This window comes from Emys orbicularis, chromosome 1 (assembly GCF_028017835.1).
Source record: "Emys orbicularis isolate rEmyOrb1 chromosome 1, rEmyOrb1.hap1, whole genome shotgun sequence".
NCBI classification, from domain to species: domain Eukaryota; kingdom Metazoa; phylum Chordata; order Testudines; family Emydidae; genus Emys; species Emys orbicularis.
In genome coordinates, this window is record NC_088683.1 from 6,603,531 (window position 1) to 6,620,592 (window position 17,062).

General features: G+C 57.1%; 1 protein-coding gene across 1 annotated transcript; it reads right to left on the reverse strand.

Annotated features, from left to right (window-relative positions):
- Window positions 1–3,722: 3,722 nt before the first annotated feature.
- IRF5 (interferon regulatory factor 5) lies at window positions 3,723–13,362 on the reverse strand. The gene is made up of 8 exons (XM_065416247.1): window positions 13,189–13,362; window positions 12,309–12,498; window positions 8,370–8,422; window positions 7,098–7,128; window positions 5,806–6,117; window positions 5,114–5,503; window positions 4,763–4,881; window positions 3,723–3,959 (listed from the first exon to the last, which is right to left on the reverse strand). Exons 1-8 carry the CDS (start codon window positions 13,360–13,362, stop codon window positions 3,723–3,725), a joined length of 1,506 nt encoding a protein of 501 aa, XP_065272319.1.
- Window positions 13,363–17,062: the final 3,700 nt, after the last annotated feature.

Sequence of the window (17,062 nt, forward strand, 5' to 3'; positions counted from 1 at the left end):
AAGGAGCCCCTGTGGCTAAACAAGAAAGTAAAAAGCAGTGAGAGGCAAAAAGGCGTCCTTGAAAAAGTGGAAGTTAAATCCTAGTGAGGAAAATAGAAAGGAGCATAAACTCTGGCAAATGAAGTGTAAAAATATAATTAGGAAGGCCAAAAAAGAATTTGAGGAAGAGTTAGCCAAAGACTCAAAAAGTAATAGCAAATTTTTTTTAAGTACATCAGAAGCAGGGAGCCTGCTAAACAATCAGTGGGGTCATTGGACGATCGAGGTGCTAAAGGAGCACTCAAGGACGATAAGGCCATTGTGGAGAAACTAAATGAATTCTTTGCATGGGTCTTCATGGCTGAGGATGTGAGGGAGATTCCCAAACCTGAGCCATTCTTTTTAGTTGACAAATCTGAGGAATTATCCCAGATAGAGGAAGTTTTGGAACAAATTGATAAACAGCAATAAGTCACCAGGACCAGATGGTTTCACCCAAGAGTTCTGAAGGAATTCACATGTGAAATTGCAATACTAACTAACCTATCATTTAAATCAGCTTCTGTACCAAATGACTGGAGGATAGCGAATGTGATGCCAATTTTTAAAAAGGGCTCCAGAGGTGACCCTGGCAATTACAGGCCAGTAAACCTGACTTCAGTACCGGGCAAACTGGTTGAAACTAGAAGAACAAAATTGTCAGACACGTAGATTAACATAATGTGTTAGGGAAGAGTCAACATGGTTTTTGTAAAGGGAAATCATGCCTCGCCAATCTACTAGAATTCTTTGAGGGGGTCAACAAGCACATGGACAAGGGTGATCCAGTGGATTTAGTGTACATAGATTTTCAGAAAGCCTTTGAGAAGTTCCCGCACCAAAGGCTCTTAAGCAAGGTAAGCTGCCATGGGATAAGAGGGAAGGTCCTCTCATGGATCAGTAACTGGTTAAAAGATAGGAAACAAAGGGTAGGAATAAATGGTCATTTTTCAGAATGGAGAGAAGTAAATAGTGGTGTCCCCCAGGGGTCGGGATTGGGCCCAGTCCTATTTAACCATAAATGATCTGGAAAAAGGGGTAAACGGTGAGGTGGCAAAATTTGCAGATGATACAAATCTACTCAAGATACTAAAGTCCAGAGCAGGCTGCGAAGCGCTACAAGAGGATCTCTCAAAACTGGGTGACTGGGCAACAAAATGGCAGATGAAATTCAATGTTGATAAAAGCAAAGTATTTCACATTGGAAAACATAATCCCAACTATACATATAAAATGATGGGGTCTAAATTAGCTGTTGCCGCTCAAGAAAGATCTTGGAGTCATTGTGGAGAGTTCTCTGAAATCATCCACTCAATGTGCAGCAGCAGTCAGAACAGCGAACAAAATGTTGGGAATCATTAAGAAAGGGATAGATAATAAGACAGAAAATATCATGTTGCCTCTATATAAATCCATGGTATGCCCACTTCTTGAATACTGTGTGCAGATGTGGTCACCCCATCTCAAAAAAGATATTGGAATTAGGGCAACAAAAATGAAGGTCTGGAACAGCTTCCGTATGAGGAGAGATTAATAAGACTGTGACTTTTCAGCTTGGAACAGGGATGACTAAGAGGGGATATGAGTGAGGTCTATAAAATCATGACTGGTGTGGAGAAAGTAAAGAAGGAAGTGTTATTTACTCATAACACAATAAGTAGGGGGTCACCAAATTAAATGAATAGGCAGCAGGTTTAAAACAAGCAAAAGGAAGTATTTTTTCACACAGCGCACAGTCAACCTGTGGAACTCTTTGCCAGAGGATGTTGTGAAGGCCAAGACTATAACAGGGTTCAAAAAAGAACTAGATAAATTCATGGCGGATAGGTCCATCAATGGCTATTAGCCAGGATGGGCAGTGATGGTGTCCCTAACCTCTGTTTGCCAGTAGCTGGGAATGAGTGACGGGATGGATCACTTGATGATTCTGTTCATTCCCTCTGGGGCACCTGGCATTGGCCATTGTTGGAAGACAGGATACGGGGCTAGATGGATTAGTCTGACCCAGTCTGGCTGTTCTTATGTTTGCCCTGCTCCCCACCCCTCCCCCAGCCAAGGAAAGGTAACCAGACCCTCTGCACTAAAACCTGCCTTGACCATGAAAGATTAGCGTGGGTCTGACCCCACGTTTACAAGCAATTTGAGCCAGACCCAGGTCTGTGTACCTGGTACCCGGCTGTCTAGCTGCCGACACAGGAACGGACTGGCTGGCAGGACCGTGTCGTGCTCCGCTGTGGGTTTGGTACACAGGGCCGTGTACTTGGCACGACGCTCTACCCTGAGGCAAGATGCAGCCGGCACGAGGGGATTCTGCTGCAAGACCTCCGAGCCTGCTGGGAGGGGAACCTCTGAGCCCAGCTTCCAAGCAGGGCAAGCTGGGGCCTGGCTCAGAGGAAGCGCTGGTGCTTGGCACCTTTAAAACTGCCCAGGCCAGAGCCCCGGGGAAGGGAACGTAGACACAGCTGGGCCTGCTGGGGCTTTGTTATCCCCACTTGTTGGAAGTCAGGCAGCCTGGGCCTCAGCCGTGACTAACTCGCGGGGGAGCGGTTACTGCTGAGGAGGCTACGACCCAGCAGTTACAAATGGTCAAGACGGGGCTAAGCTGCCAGGCAGCGGCTAAGTCGTTAAAGCTTCAGGCTCCCGGCTGGAACGAACAGGGGTTTGGCTCCCAGCTGGCCTGGCTCCGCTGTAGAGCGTGGCCCCAATGGAGCCGGGAGCAGCAGGGGCCCTACCCCCCGTCATTGGGCTGGAGCCATAACCGGGGCGGTTTCCAACACACACTGGTGTACGCTAACGGCCAGGCCTGCAAACGCGCCCCGGGTGCCGACTCAGGCAGGGCTCGTCAGCCCCAGGCGGAGACTCTGTAGGTCAAATGCTGCCTGTGGTCCCAGCCAGCCAAGCCCCGTGCGGGCCCTTAGTGCTGTGATTGCTACGCACGTTAGAATACGATCTCGGGCCCTGGCTGCAGAAACGTTTTAGTGAGCAGGAGCTCGGGGCGGGGCAGTTCAGCTTGTGCTTTACCATACGCTGAACGCTCACTGGGCCGGCTCCCTTCCTATCCTTCTGATGGGGGACGTGGGGGGAGCCTCACACACACACACACACACAGGCGTAGGCAAGTAGTTGCTTTTATTAACAGCTGAGCACTTCCCTTGCTGCGTCTCTGTGCCAGGCCAGTTCCCGGGGCCGTGACGCCAGCTCCCGGATACTGTGACTGCAGCGTCGCCTCGGGCTCCTTCACGCCCGCGGGCTGGATCGGGCCTGACGGCCGGGCCTGTCCTTTCAGCAGGCCCCAGCACCTGCTGCCCACCACCAGGCAGTTCTCGTAAGTGCCCAGGGCGGTGGGTCTAACAGTCTCTTTCCTCCATGGCAGGCCTTGCCTGTCCCCGCAGTGCTCTGGCAAGGTGGGGCCTGGCCCGCAGCCTAGTGTATTCCCAGCAGGTGGTGGTGTGGGCCGGCCTCCATCCATCCCTGCAGGAAGGGCCCTCTCCCCCCTGCCCCTTTGGGGTCCACAGCTGGGAGGTTGGCATGGAGCGGGCAGCTGAGCCGGGCAGCCTGCGCCGACAGATCCAGCGGAGCATCGCCCTGTAGAGATCAGTTTGCCTCGTCTCCCCTCCTCGGGGCTGGCGTGCACGGCCAGGCTCCCCCGGGCGCCCGTCAGGAGGGAGGGGAAGTGGGTGAGTGTGCGCGACGTGCCCACGTCCTCACTGCTGCATGCTGCTGGCCTGCATCGCCCACGGGCCCGGGCCTGGCTCCAGGTTCGAGGCCGGGTGGGCCTGCAGGCCCTGCTGGTTTTGCCAGAGCTGATGCAGCTCCTTGAACTGCTCCACCATCTTGTCTTTCAGGTCCGGATGGGAGATCTGGAGGCGGATGCTGTCTGCCGACCAGGAGAGCTCCCCAGAGAACATCTCCAGCAGGATCCGGGCGGCCACTGGCACGACCTGGGAGGCAGACAAAGAGCAGGCAGGAGCTAGCCCGCTCCCCTCTGCAGCCGGCTCACCCCTGCCCCCGCACAGCCTCAACCCCCCCACATCCTGGAAGGATCTTGGGCTGAGTCACCCAGCCCCTCTCTGGAGTCCCTGCTACAGCCCTGCTCCCAGCACGTTACCTTCTCTTCACTTGACTCCTGCCGGGTAACAGCCTACTCTTGCTGCTGCGTCTCCACCTCTCCCAGCAGGTCAGGGCTGCGATTAGGTCACGGGGCAGAGGCCTTGTTTAGCACCGTCAAAATATCTGAGTTTGTCCCAGGGAGGGGAGTGGCGGAGAGGCCGGCGGCACCAAGGGGCCGGCTGAATGAGGGAGCAGCGAGGAATCGGTGACCGAGTTTCCCGTCCAAGGACTGATCACTCACCCGGCTCCCAGCCCGAGATGCCCTGGTGACCCCATGCTTGGGAAGGGAATCGCAACCACCTATGGCCATCACAATCCCCCTTTGCAAGCTGTAGGCATCTAACCCGTCCCAACCATTCGGCCTTCCCTGGGCTGTTGCTGGGGGCCCATTGGGGTCTGCTGGCTCATGCAGTCCGGGGCTCGGGCAGTCTGGCTCCCCGGCTTGGAAGGGCCACAGTTCCATGGCTGGCGTGTCCCGCTGCAGGCTGGGAAGGAGCAAGGGGGGAGATGGGCCAAGCGGGGAGAGGGTGGAGGGTCCTTATCAGAGCCAAGCCAGCAGACAGGACCCCAGCTGGCCCAGTCGTGGGGCCCTAGGCCCTGCTCCCAGGGGCGAGAGCGGACGTGGAACCCTTACCTGGACGGTGATAAGTTTCTTCTCCTTCGGCTTCTGGTCCGGCCACTCCTCTCCGAAGCAGAGGAAGATTTCGAAGGGGGGCGGCGTGCTGGTCTGGCCCTTCTGGAACAGGATGAGCCCTAGGGAGCCCCACAACAGACACGGCATGAGGGGCAGGGCCCCCGTGGCATTTCCAATGCCCTCCCTCCCCCCCCCCCAGCCGCGTGGGAGGAGACAGGGCCAGAGGAGAGGGGCCCTAGGGGACTGGCAGCCAGGGAAGCTGGGGGCAGAGAAGCCATGTGGGGAGGCCAGGGCTGGGGCCGGGGAGCCAGGATGTGGAGGGCAGGGCTGGCCCCCGGCCCCTCCGCTCACCGTTGAGGAAGTTCTCCAGGCTGAAGAGTTTGATCTTCCTCTCGCGCTCGATGGGGTTGGGGCCGGCCCGCTCGCCGGCGCAGGGCCCCGTCCAGAAGACCTTGCACTGACACAGCCGGACGGCGTAGATGTCTTGGCCCTGCAGCTCCAGAATGAGGCCCCGGTCCATGACATCCAGCAGCTGGTGGGTGTAGAAGCGCTGCTTCTCGTTGGGGATGTGCTCGGTGCTGGGGAAGCGCACCTGCTCCAGCGTCACGGGCCCAAAGAGCTCCACCTGCTCGTGCGTGGGCTCCAGGCTGCTGTGGAACAGCCGGCACCCGTGGGGGTTGCTGATGGTCAGGGAGCTGGCCTGCCGCCCGCGGTAGTGGAACTTGAGCTCCAGGTCGGTCACTGGCCGCGGGGAGAGCGAGACAAGCCCATTAGCCGGGGGAATCGGGCGGGAGAGCGCCCGGGGGGCCCTGATAGTCCTGTGCTACCGTCACGCCGCTACCTCCCCCCACGCTTTCCCCCCGGCCCCGCTCCTGTCGCGAGCCGCGCACCGGCATGGCCACGGCGCTAGGCGCTGTCCGGACCTAACGGCATGCAGCCCCCGCCCCGGAGAGCTCGCAGACTAGAAGGGGCAGTGCCAGGACGCAGCGAGGGCGCGCTAGGCACCGACGGGGAGGGCAGCCCCAGGCTGAGCGGGATCTTACATGGCAGCATGTGCGGGCTGATGAGCAGGTCTGGGATGAACTGTTCCATGGGCTGCAGAGACACGTCCCCGGGGGGCAGGTTCTGCAGGCTGCCCGGCCCCTCCAGCGGCATGCTCCCAGCCGGGCTCTGGGCGGGCAGCTCCCCTGCCGCGAAGGCGCCAGCGGCGGGAGGCGGCGGCGCCGACACGTCCGGGTGGAGGAGTTCCTGGGCGCCCAGTGGGGGGAAGGAGCCGTTCCCGCAGGGGTTGGGATACGGGACTTCCTGCTTCGGCCACACGTAGGAGGGGAGCGGCTCCACGCCCTGGCTGGGATCTGAAAGCCACCAAAACACACTGGCTCAGGATCTGCCCGTCAGCCCAAGCCAGCTGCGAGCAGGGCCCTGGCATCACCAGCCGCGCCCAGCTCCAGCCAACGACGCCCAACACCCAGGGCTCCCTCGGCACACGGCCCCTGCTCTCCGGCAACCCTGGTGCAAGATCCCTCCCCCTCAAGGAGAGCAAAGGAGGAAAACAACTGACCCTTCCGGCTGGGAGCTGGGTCCTTTAGTGCCCCACACAGGATCGAGGGTAAAAGAGGGGCAGCCCCCAGCCTGGAGTGGGGTCTCGCTGTGTGAGCTGAGCCCCCGGGGCACTTTGGAAGCTGGAACTGACTGCTTAGGGGACAAACCCAGCCTGTGACCGGGGGGAAGAGGGGGACAACCCCGTGTCTCTCCCCACAGCTTTCAGGCCCCCTCTGCCCCACCTTGCCCCGATCAGCTGGAGGTGGCTTGGGCACAGAGCAAGGGGAGCCCATGGGGCTGAGCCGGCAGCCCCTTCTCCTCCCCTGTGGGGGGTCCGGGTGGGGCAGGGGCGGAGGGGGCAGACGGAGGACGGTGTCGGGAGAGAGAGGTGCTCAGAGCCCCATGGAACACACGAGGGTGCTTACGTGGTAAGACTCTGTACCAAGCCTAGCTCGCCCTGAGTGGCTGGGCTGCAGTGACCCCGCCAATGGGCCGGGGCGAGGCCGAGAGACGCCCTGACTAGCGTCCCGGCCCACCAGCTGGATGAGATCACCCCGCTCCACTGCTCCCCCTGGGGCCCATCACAATCCCCGGCCTCAGGCCACGCCGGCACCTGGCAGCCCCACTGGCCTGTTGCAGGGCACCCGAGGGATGGAGGGATTTAACCGGGCAGCAGAGGGGCCTTGTCCCCGGGGCTCGGTAGATCGGGAAGCAGACTAGCCCTGCAAATCCTGCTAACCCCATCCCCACATTGCCTGGCGCCCCAGACTGCCCCCCCACCCCCCGCACTCACCCGCTATCGTCAGCGTCATCATTTTCTGCAGCTGTGAGAGAGACAGGAGGCGCTCGGTTACTGGGGGAGGGACAGACCCAGGGGAGGGGGCAGAGTAGGGCAGCCAACTTTCTAATCGCACAAAAGCTAACAACCTTGCCCCGCCCCTTCTCTGAGACCCCACCCCACCCCTGCCCCCGCTCACTCCATCCCCCCTCCCTCCGTCGCTCGCCCTCCCCCACCCTCACTCACTTTCACCAGGCTCTGGGGTGGGGCCAGAAATGAGGGGTTCAGGGTGTGGGAGAGAGCTCCGGGCTGAGGCAGGGGGTGCGGGCTCTGGGGTGCAGCCAGGGATGAGGGGTTTGGGGTGCGGGAGGGGGCTCAGGGCTGGGGCAGGGTGCAGGAGTGGGTGCAGGCTCTGGGAGGGGGCTCAGGGCTGGGGTCGGGGTGCAGGTTTTAGGAGGGAGTTTGGGTGCGGGAGGGGGCTCAGGGCTGGGGGTTGAGGTGCAGGAGCGGGTTGGAGTGCAGGAGGGGGTGCGGGCTCCGGGAGGGGGCTCAGGGCTGGGACAGGGAGTCGGGGTGCAGGAGGGGGTTGGGGTGCAGGAGGAGGTATGGGGTGAGGGCTCCAGCCAGGGGGCACTGACCTCAGGCGGCTCCCGGAAGCGGCCGGCATGTCCGACTCCTTGGCAAAAGTGTGGACAGGTGGCTTTGCGCGCTGCCCACTCCTGCAGGTGCCGCCCACTCAGCTCCCATTGGTTGTGGTTCCTGGCCAATGGGAGCTGCAAAGCCGGCACTCCTGTTGGAGGCAGCACGCGGAGCCTCCCTGGCCGCCCCGCGTCTAGGAGCCGGACGTGGCAGCCGCTTCCGGGAGCCGCGCGGAGCCAGGGCAGGCAAGGAGCCTGCCTTAGCCCCGCAGCACCGCCGACTGGACAGCCCGATCAGCAGTGCGGACGGAGCTGCCAGGGTCCCTTTTCGACCGAGCGTTCCACTTGAAAACCGGACTCCTGGCAACACGAGGGCAGTCAGCCCATGCAGCCGAAGGGATTCCCGCACCCCAGGGGCTCGGCAGCCAGCCCAGGGGCTAGCAGACCCAGTGCTGTTCGGCAGGTGGGGCGAGCTCAGCTTTCTGCCCCGGGTTTTCGGGGGACACTCAATGGAAAGCTCTGGCAGCCTGCGAAGTGTGTAATGGCTAGTAGCCCGCCTGGCCCTATTGCACCAGGGGCACAGTGCTCACAGGCCCTGTCTGGCACCCACACCCATGCGCAGGCCGGCTCCACCAACCCCCTCACTCACCTCCTCCTCCTCCTCGCCCGGGCAACAGCTGTGATCGTCCCCGGCCAGCGAGTCTGCAATGGAGACGGGGGGGAGGGGGAGATTAGCAAGTCACACATGAGGGTCAGGCGGCCCATTGGCTGGGGGAGTCACAGGGCCCGTTTGCTGGGGGGGTGTCATGGGGCCTGTTAGTTGGGGGTGAGGCTGGGGTCACAGGGCCTGCTAGCTGGGAGGGGCAATGGGGCCTGTTTTCTGGGTGCAGTGAGGGTGTCTGGGGTGCGTCACAGAACCTGTTAGCTGGGTTGCGGGGGGTGGGTCACGGGGCCTGTTTTTGGAGGGGCTGGGGGGTGTCAAGGGACCTGTTAGCTGGGTTGTGGAGACTGGGTCACAGGGGCTGTTAGCTGCGTGGGGTGAGGGTGTGAGGGGGTCAGGGGGCTGTTTTTTGGAGGGGGCTGGGGTGTCATGGGGCCTGTTTGCTGGGTGGGGTAAGGGTGTGAGGGGGTCACAGGTCCTGTTAGCTGGGTTGCAGGGGGTGGGTCAGAGGGCCTGTTTGCAGGGTGGGTTTGCTGGGTGGGCAGTCACAGGGGCTGTTAGCTGGGTTGCAGGGGGTGGGTCAGAGGGCCTGTTTGCAGGGTGGGTTTGCTGGGTGGGCAGTCACAGGGGCTGTTAGCTGGCTCGTGTGAGTGTGTGGGGGTAGGGTTGCCAACTTTCTAGTCACACAAAACTGAACACCCTAGCCCCGCCCCTTCCTGGAGGCCCTGCCCCGCCCCTTCCTGGAGGCCCTGCCCCTTCCCTGAGGCCCCACCCCCCACTCATATATTCCCCCTCCCTCGGTGGCTCGCTCTCCCCCACCCTCACTCACTTTCACTGGGCTGAGGCAGGGAGTTGGGGTGCAGGAGGGGGTGAGGGCTCCGGCTGGGGGGGGGGTGCAGGCTCTGGGGTGGGGCTGGGGACGAGGGGTTTGGGGTGCAGGAGGGGGCTCCAGGTTTGGGGGGGGCTCAGGGCAGGGGCTCGGGGCGTGGGCTTACCGGTCAGCGGCGCTAAGGCAGGCTCCCTGCCTGTCCCAGCTCCGCGCTACGCCCCGGAAGCGGCCAGCAGGTCCGGGCCCTAGATGCGGGGGCCAGGAGGCTCCATGCGCTGCTCTCACCCGGAGGCACCGGCCAATGAGAGTGCGGAGGCGGTGCTCGGGGCGGGGGCAGCGGGTGGACGCCCGTGGCCCCCCCGCCTAGGAGCCAGACCTGTGGCCACTTCCGGGGCGCAGAGCGGAGCTGGGACAGGCAGGGACCAGCCTGTCCTAGCTCTGCTACGCCGCCGACTGGACTTTTAACGGCCCAGTCGGCGGTGCTGACTGGAGCCGCCAGGGTCCCTTTTCGACTGGGCGTTCCCGTCGCAAACCAGACACCTGGGCACTCTGGGGGGCGGGGGAGGGGGGTCATGCGGGCTGTTAGCTGGGTTGCCGGGGATGGGTCATGAGGCCTGTTTGCAGGGTGAGTTTGCTGGATGGGGTGTCATGGGGTCTAGTAGCTGGGTGAGGTGAGGGTGGGGGAGTCACAGGGCTTGTTAGCTGGGTTGCAGGGGCGGTCACGGGGTCTGGTGTTTGGAGGGGGCTGGAGGTATCGTGGGGCCTGTTTGCGGGGTGTTTGTTGGGTGGGGGCACAGGCAGCCCCCCCAGGCGCTGAGGGGCTCGCCAGGCGGCCCTGCCCAGCCTCTGCAGCTCTGAGGTGGGGCCGCCGAAGATGGGAAATAGGCCATAGAAGCCTCAGAAAAAAGGACCTGACCCTCATTTCTCCCAGCAGCCTCCTTTCCAGCACCCTGCTTGTCCCCCAGTTCCCCTCCTCCCCCGGCCCAGTCCCCCTTACCATAAGAACATAAGAGCGGCCATACTGGGTTGGACCAAAGGTCCATCTAGCCCAGTATCCTGTCTTCCGACAGGGGACAATGCCAGGTGCCCCAGAGGAAATGAACAGAACAGGGAATCATCAAGTGATCCATCCACTGTCGCCCATTCCCAACTTCTGGCAAACAGAGGCTAGGGACACCATCCCTGCCCATCCTGGCTAATAGTCATTGATGGACCTGTCCTCCATGAATTTATCTAGTTCTTTTTTGAACCCTGTTATAGTCTTGGCCTTCATAATATCCTCTGGCAAAGAGTTCCACAGGTTGACTGTGCGTTGTGTGAAAAAATACTTCTTTTTGTTGGTTTTAAACCTGCTGCCTATTAAGTTCATTTGGTGGCCCCTATTTCTTGTGTTATGAGTAGTAGTAAACAACACTTCCTTATTTACTTTCTCCACACCAGTCATGATTTTATAGACCTCAATCATATCTACCCTTAGTCATCCCTGTTCCAAGCTGAAAAGTCCCAGTCTTATTAATCTCTCCTCATACTGCAGCCGTTCCAGACCCCTAATGATTTTTGTTGCCCTTTTCTGAACTTTTTCCAATTCCAATATATCTTTTTTGAGATGGGGTGACCACATCTGCACACAGTATTCAAGGTGCGGGCGTACCATGGATTTATACAGAGGCAACATGATATTTTCTGTCTTATTATCTATCCCTTTCTGAATGATTCCCAACATTCTGTTCGCTGTTCTGACAGCTGCACATTGAGTGGATGTTTTCAGAGAACTCTCCACAATGACTCCAAGAGCTCTTTCTTGAGTGGTAACAGCAAATTTAGACCCCCTCATTTTATATGTATAGTTGGGATTATGTTTTCCAATGTGCAATACTTTGCATTTACCAACATTGAATTTAATCTGCCATTTTGTTGCCCAGTCACCCAGTTTTGAGAGATCCTTTTGTAGCTCTTCGCAGTCTGCCTGGGACTTAACTATCTTGAGTAGTTTTCTATCATCTGCAAATTTTGCCACCTCACTGTTTACCCCTTTTTCCAGATCATTTATGAATATGTTGAATAGGATTGGGCCCAGTACAGACCCCTGGGGGACACAGCTATTTACCTCTCTCCATTCTGAAAACTAACCATTTATTCCTCCCCTTTGTTTCCTGCACTCTACCCCGATATAACACGGGTTCGCATACAAGGCGGTAAAGTTCTGACATGCTGCTCTGAGCAGCGTGTTAAGGGTGCCTGGCCAGGCCGGGGCCGAGGGGTTCAATAAGGGGCAGAGGGTCTCGGGGGCGGTCAGGGGCTCTCCCCCTCCAGGGCCTGGGGGGCAGGAGCTGTGGGAGGGCACTTTTGGGGGCCCCGCAGTCCCAGAATGGCCCGGGGGATTAGCGGGGGGCCAGGAGCAGCCCGCGCCGCTTCCCTCGCTCCGGCCGCAGCCATGTCGCTCGGGGGAAGGGGCTTGGGGGAAGAGATCCCCCCCCCGCAGTCACTGGCAGCGGCGGAAGTGGAGCAGCCTGGCCCCAGCCCGCTCCACTCCGCCAGCTCCCAGCCGCGGCGCTCCGCTTCCCGCCGCAGGTGAGTACAGGGGGGCATCCTTTCTCCAACCTCCCTGCACTCACCGGCGGCGGGAAGCGGAGCGCCGCGGCTGGGAGGTGGCGGAATGGAGCGGGCTGGGGCCGGGCTGCTCCGCTTCCCGCCGCTGCTGGTGAGTGCCTGTCAGGGGGCCAGGGGAGGGGTGAATAGGGGTCGGAGCAGTCAGGGGACAGGGGGGTTGGGTAGGCGGTGGGGTCCTGGGGGTGATTAGGGAGGGGGGGTCTCTGGAAGGGTCGGTCAGGGAACAAGGAACGGGGGGTGGGGAAGCAAGTTTTATATAACGCGGTCTCACCTATAACGCGGTGAGATATTTTGTCTCCCGAGGACCGCGTTATATCAGGGTAGAGGTGTCTCTTTTAACTAGTTACCAATCCATGAGAGAACCTTCTCCCTTATCCCATGGCAGCTCACTTTGCTCAAGAGCCTTTGGTGCAGGACCTTGACACAGGCTTTCTGACCGTCTAAGCACACTCTATGCACTGGATCCCCCTTGCCCGGGCTGCTGGTACCTCCGTTGGGCTGGTGGCCCTCGTACACCTCGTAGATCTTGTAGGGCTGCATGGGCGTGTCCTTGGTGCCATCGTAGATCAGCTTGAACTCGCGGCTCTTGTTGAGGGCGCAGCGCAGGTTGGCTTTCCACTTGGCTGGGTCCGGCTCATCTACCCCTTCGTTGTACTTGCCGGTCTCCTTGGCCCAGGCCTGGGAGGTTGGCATGCAGGGGGTGGTCACAGACATAGGTCAAGCCCCAGCCCAGCCCCAGCTAGGAGCCCGGGAAATCCAAGCTTTTGCCTGTCCGCTGATGAAAGATTCACTCCTGAACTGCTCTGTGGCTAAGCGGTGACAAGGGGCAGCCGCGGGGTGGCCCGGGGAGAAGGCAGCTCAGAGACGCTCTCCCAACAGAACATGTAATTCACTGGCAGGCCAACACCAGGGCCAGAGCCGCCTTCTGCAGTGACACCGGCTGGCATAAAATGCCACGGGCTTCTGGGCCTGGCCGACAGCAGCACATCACCCTTCCGCAGCTGCGTCCGCAGGGCAGTTCAGAGAGGGGTGCGGACATCACGCCTCCTGCTACGAGGCGGGTATGATTGGCCCTGTTTCATGGGGGCGGGGGGGAACTGAGGCCTTTTCAAACACCTCAAGAGACGGCTAACTGAGCGGCCTGGCGGCTAGTCCCACGCAGCTAGCAGGGTGCATTCTGGGACACCGTCCCGTGAGCCTCCCCGCAAGGGGGCAGAGGGACCCATGGTCTGCTCCAGTGCAGCAGCTCCTGGGAGTCCCAGTTGGGGTCACGTCACATTGTGCGTGTGACCCAGCCAACCCCGTTCCTTACATGTCAGTTGGTACCCCCACCCCAGCCTGGCGTCCCACGGGCCCCTGGGCGCTCACCTTGAACACGGTGTTCTCATCGTCCTGCGTGGGGACGTGCCGGGTGGCATGGCGCCAGGGGATGCAGAAGAGCTTCCGCTCGGGGTTCACCCACTGCAGGCCTGGGTACTGGTTGCTGTTCACTTGGGCGATGAGCCAGGGCTTCAGGCGGATGCGACGGGGATGCGCGTTCATGGCGACTCACGGGGCTACGCCGGCCACCAGCCTGCGCACTGAGAGAGAGGAAGAGGCTGTTACGGGGCCAGGTACGCAGGGGAGAGGGCACAGCTAAGGGGAAAGGAATGAGGGACGGGGAAGGGCAGGGATAATAGTAGGGGGGGGAGGCAGAGTCCACCCTTCCCCGTTTTTCACAGACTCACAGATCTGTCAGGCTGCGAGGGACCTCGAGAGATCACCAAATCCAGCCCCCTGCGCTGAGGCGGGACCAGGTAAACCTGGGCCATCCCTGACGGGGGGTTGTCCATCTGTTCTTTTTTCTTTATTCAATTCAATTTTATTAAATCGCCTGTGACTAAGGCGAAGATTTTGTCCCGGTTATTTTTTGTAAAAGTCACGGACAGGTCACGGGCAATAAACAAAAATTCACGGAAGCCATGACCTGTCCCTGATTTTTACTGAAAATATCAGTGACAAAATGGGGATCTGTGGGTGCCCACACCACCTGCAGCGGGTCGGCGCTCCAGGGTCCCGCATCACCCATGACTGGGAGCTCGGGGGTTCCCCCACCACCCGCGGCAGCCAGGAGCTCGGGGGTTCCCCCACCACCCGCAGCGGCGGGAGTTGCGGGGTACCCCCACCACCCGCAGCGGCGGAAGTTGCGGGGTTCCCCCACCGCCCGCAGCAGCAGGAGTTGCGGGGTACCCCCACCTCCTGCGGAAAGCTTGGAGCTCCGGGGGCCGCCAGGTGCGATGGGAGTACCCTGAAGCTCCCCACCACCGCAGGCTGAAGTCACGGAGGTCGCTGGAAGTCATGGATTCCGTGACTTTTGCAACCTCCATGACTAAATTGTGACTAAGCCTTATCTATGACACATCTGCTGCGAATACAAAAGACAAACCTACAAATCTAAAGTCACCACAACATCTATATCCGTGTTTCTCAACCTTTTCGATACCATAGACAGGCTTGCTGCCTTCCGAACCTGTGTCAGGGGATCTCAGGGACCACGAACCGGTCGGTGAGAAACACTGATGTATATGATCCATTAAAAATGTCAGTCAGAGCCTAATAAAAACTCTCTTCTTCAGCGCAATACTAAAAGGACAAACATTGCCACCGTTTTGATTACTACCAGGGACTGAGAAGAAACTAAAAACATTATCTTTGGAGATGGTGATCAAAGCTCGTTTCCTATACAAGAGGTAAAATCCCGCGTACTCTCAGAAGCTGGAAAATTCGACAATCCAAAAGAGAGCGAGCTAGATTCTCCAGCACTCCAGATTTACATGGGCAAAACCGAAAATGGGAAGGAACGTTTCGACGGCTTGAAGGACAGCGGTTTCCATGGTTTGGCATCTTAGCTGAGTCTGTGCCTTAAGCAACAGGGGTTTGAGAACTCATTCAAATATAGTTCAAAGACATGGGCCATCTTCAAAGGAGAAAACCAAAAGGCAAACTTGGAATCATGAATCATAGCCAGATGTTCTTCTGGGGGATGGGCTGTCATGCTCTGTCTGAGTAGCTGATTACAACAATTAAAAGATATCGACAATAAAGTAAGTAGCAGAAAAACCCATCAGAGCTATGATAAACTGGCGCGTGTTATGCCAGGTTGTTCCTCCATCTCCTGGAGGCAAAGAAGGGGCAGTTTATAATCTGGAAGAGGACAGATTTTAAAGCAAAATATAAGAAAATCAATGCACGCTGCTCTACTACTTACAGAAAGAACACCCAACTCGGCATGTAAAAACGAGGCAGGGGTAGACTTTGGGAGAAATAAAAGTCTGTTCAAAAAAATATTTTTAACAATATCTAAGGCCAAAATTTGTCCCCTTAACCAAATTTCAACCCCATAGACCATACAATAAATAAATAAATAAAATCTGCAATATTATTTTTGCATTAAAAATTCTTAGTGCCGGGGGCAACTCTGTTCCCACCATATGAGCGTGTAAAAAAGAGCAGAGCTAAGGGCCTTTTGGTTTAAGCCTTTATGATAAGGGGACCAGTGGTCCGAAGGATAAAACTTTATCCCTAACTAAGTAAAAGCAGAGACTTGTTCCACAGGGTGGCTTCCACTCAATTTGCAGAGGGGTTCGTCCCCAAAATCATGATCTTATAATTAAGTTACAATGAGAGGGAAAACAAGATAATAACTGGAGGAGTTCATGATCAAACAACCCCGTCATCAGCATATAATGACACTGGGATAGGTCGACCCTTAATTTGTGGCGGAGAGAAATTACCTTCCGTTAAAACATCCACCACTTTATTAATATGTAAATTAAAAAGAAGAGGCGCTAGAAGGCATCCTGGGCGTACTCCCCTAGAAACCGGGGAAATGTTGATTTTAGTTCTGACCCTAGCCATATTGCCCTGGGCTAGGGCCTCCAAACGAGTCAAAAGTCTCAGATGGTTTCCCATCCTTCTTAACATCAGCCAAAGTTTGCCTTGATCAATAGAACCAAATGCCATCTTTAGATCTATGAAAGCAACGTACACTCTAGTACCCTTAACCTCCATATATTTATAAATCATATAGGATAAAATATAGCAATTATCAATTGGGGCTCTACCAGCCCTAAAACTGGACTGCTCTGCCTGTAATAAATTAGCCGCGAAAGCCCATATTTCAAGTTGAGATATTAAACATCTAGAGTAAATTTTCCCTGCCACATATAACCAGCTAATAACTCTATACGAAGCAGGATTCTTTCTAGCCCTATTTCAAAAATAGGAACTATAAGACTGGATATCCAGACAGACAGACAGAACCCATCCAATATGGTTAATGATGGTAAATAATTTAGCCAAGACTGGGGAGAACCAATTAAGATTCTTCTGAAAAACTTCCGTCAGGAGAAAATCTTCCCCTGAAGCTTTTGTCCATTGTTGGGCTAAACTAAATGACTGCAATTCACTGTCCATTTCGGAAGGCCGGAGTGGTAAATCCAAGAGAGGGTTCCCCATTGCACCAGCTATGGCAGAAGTAGATGAATCACTAAGGCCCGGGCTTCATCATGAATATGGGGCTCCTCAGCTGGAGTGTATCTACCAGCGCTAAAGCTGCCATCTTCCAAAATGTAGAAGAATTTTTAGGTTTCGCTTCTGCTTCAAAATCCTTCCACAAGGATCTAAGATATTCTTGGGAGGCATGTCATATAATAAACTTTTATATCTTCTTCTGGCCTCTACTACATCCTGAAATAAATTAGGAGAGGGATTTCATCTTACCCTCCTAGCTACACGCGCGAGAACAGACTTTTCCTTCACAGTCCGCATCAAACCAAGTGCGCAATCTCTGGAAGCATTTAGAATAGCTAAAACCAAAGTCAACTTGTTTAGAGACAAATGGTTGTACGGACTTCACCAGCAGCTCATATTAGTCACAAATTTGAGAGGAACTCAACTTGTGGAACTCCTTACCTGAGGAGGTTGTGAAGGCTAGGACTATAACAATGTTTAAAAGGGGACTGGATAAATTCATGGTGGCTAAGTCCATAAATGGCTATTAGCCAGGATGGGTAAGAATGGTGTCCCTAGCCTCTGTTCGTCAGAGGATGGAGATGGATGGCAGGAGAGAGATCACTTGATCATTGCCTGTTAGGTTCACTCCCTCTGGGGCACCTGGCATTGGCCACTGTCGGTAGACAGATACTGGGCTAGATGGACCTTTGGTCTGACCCAGTACGGCCTTTCTTATGTTCTTATGTTC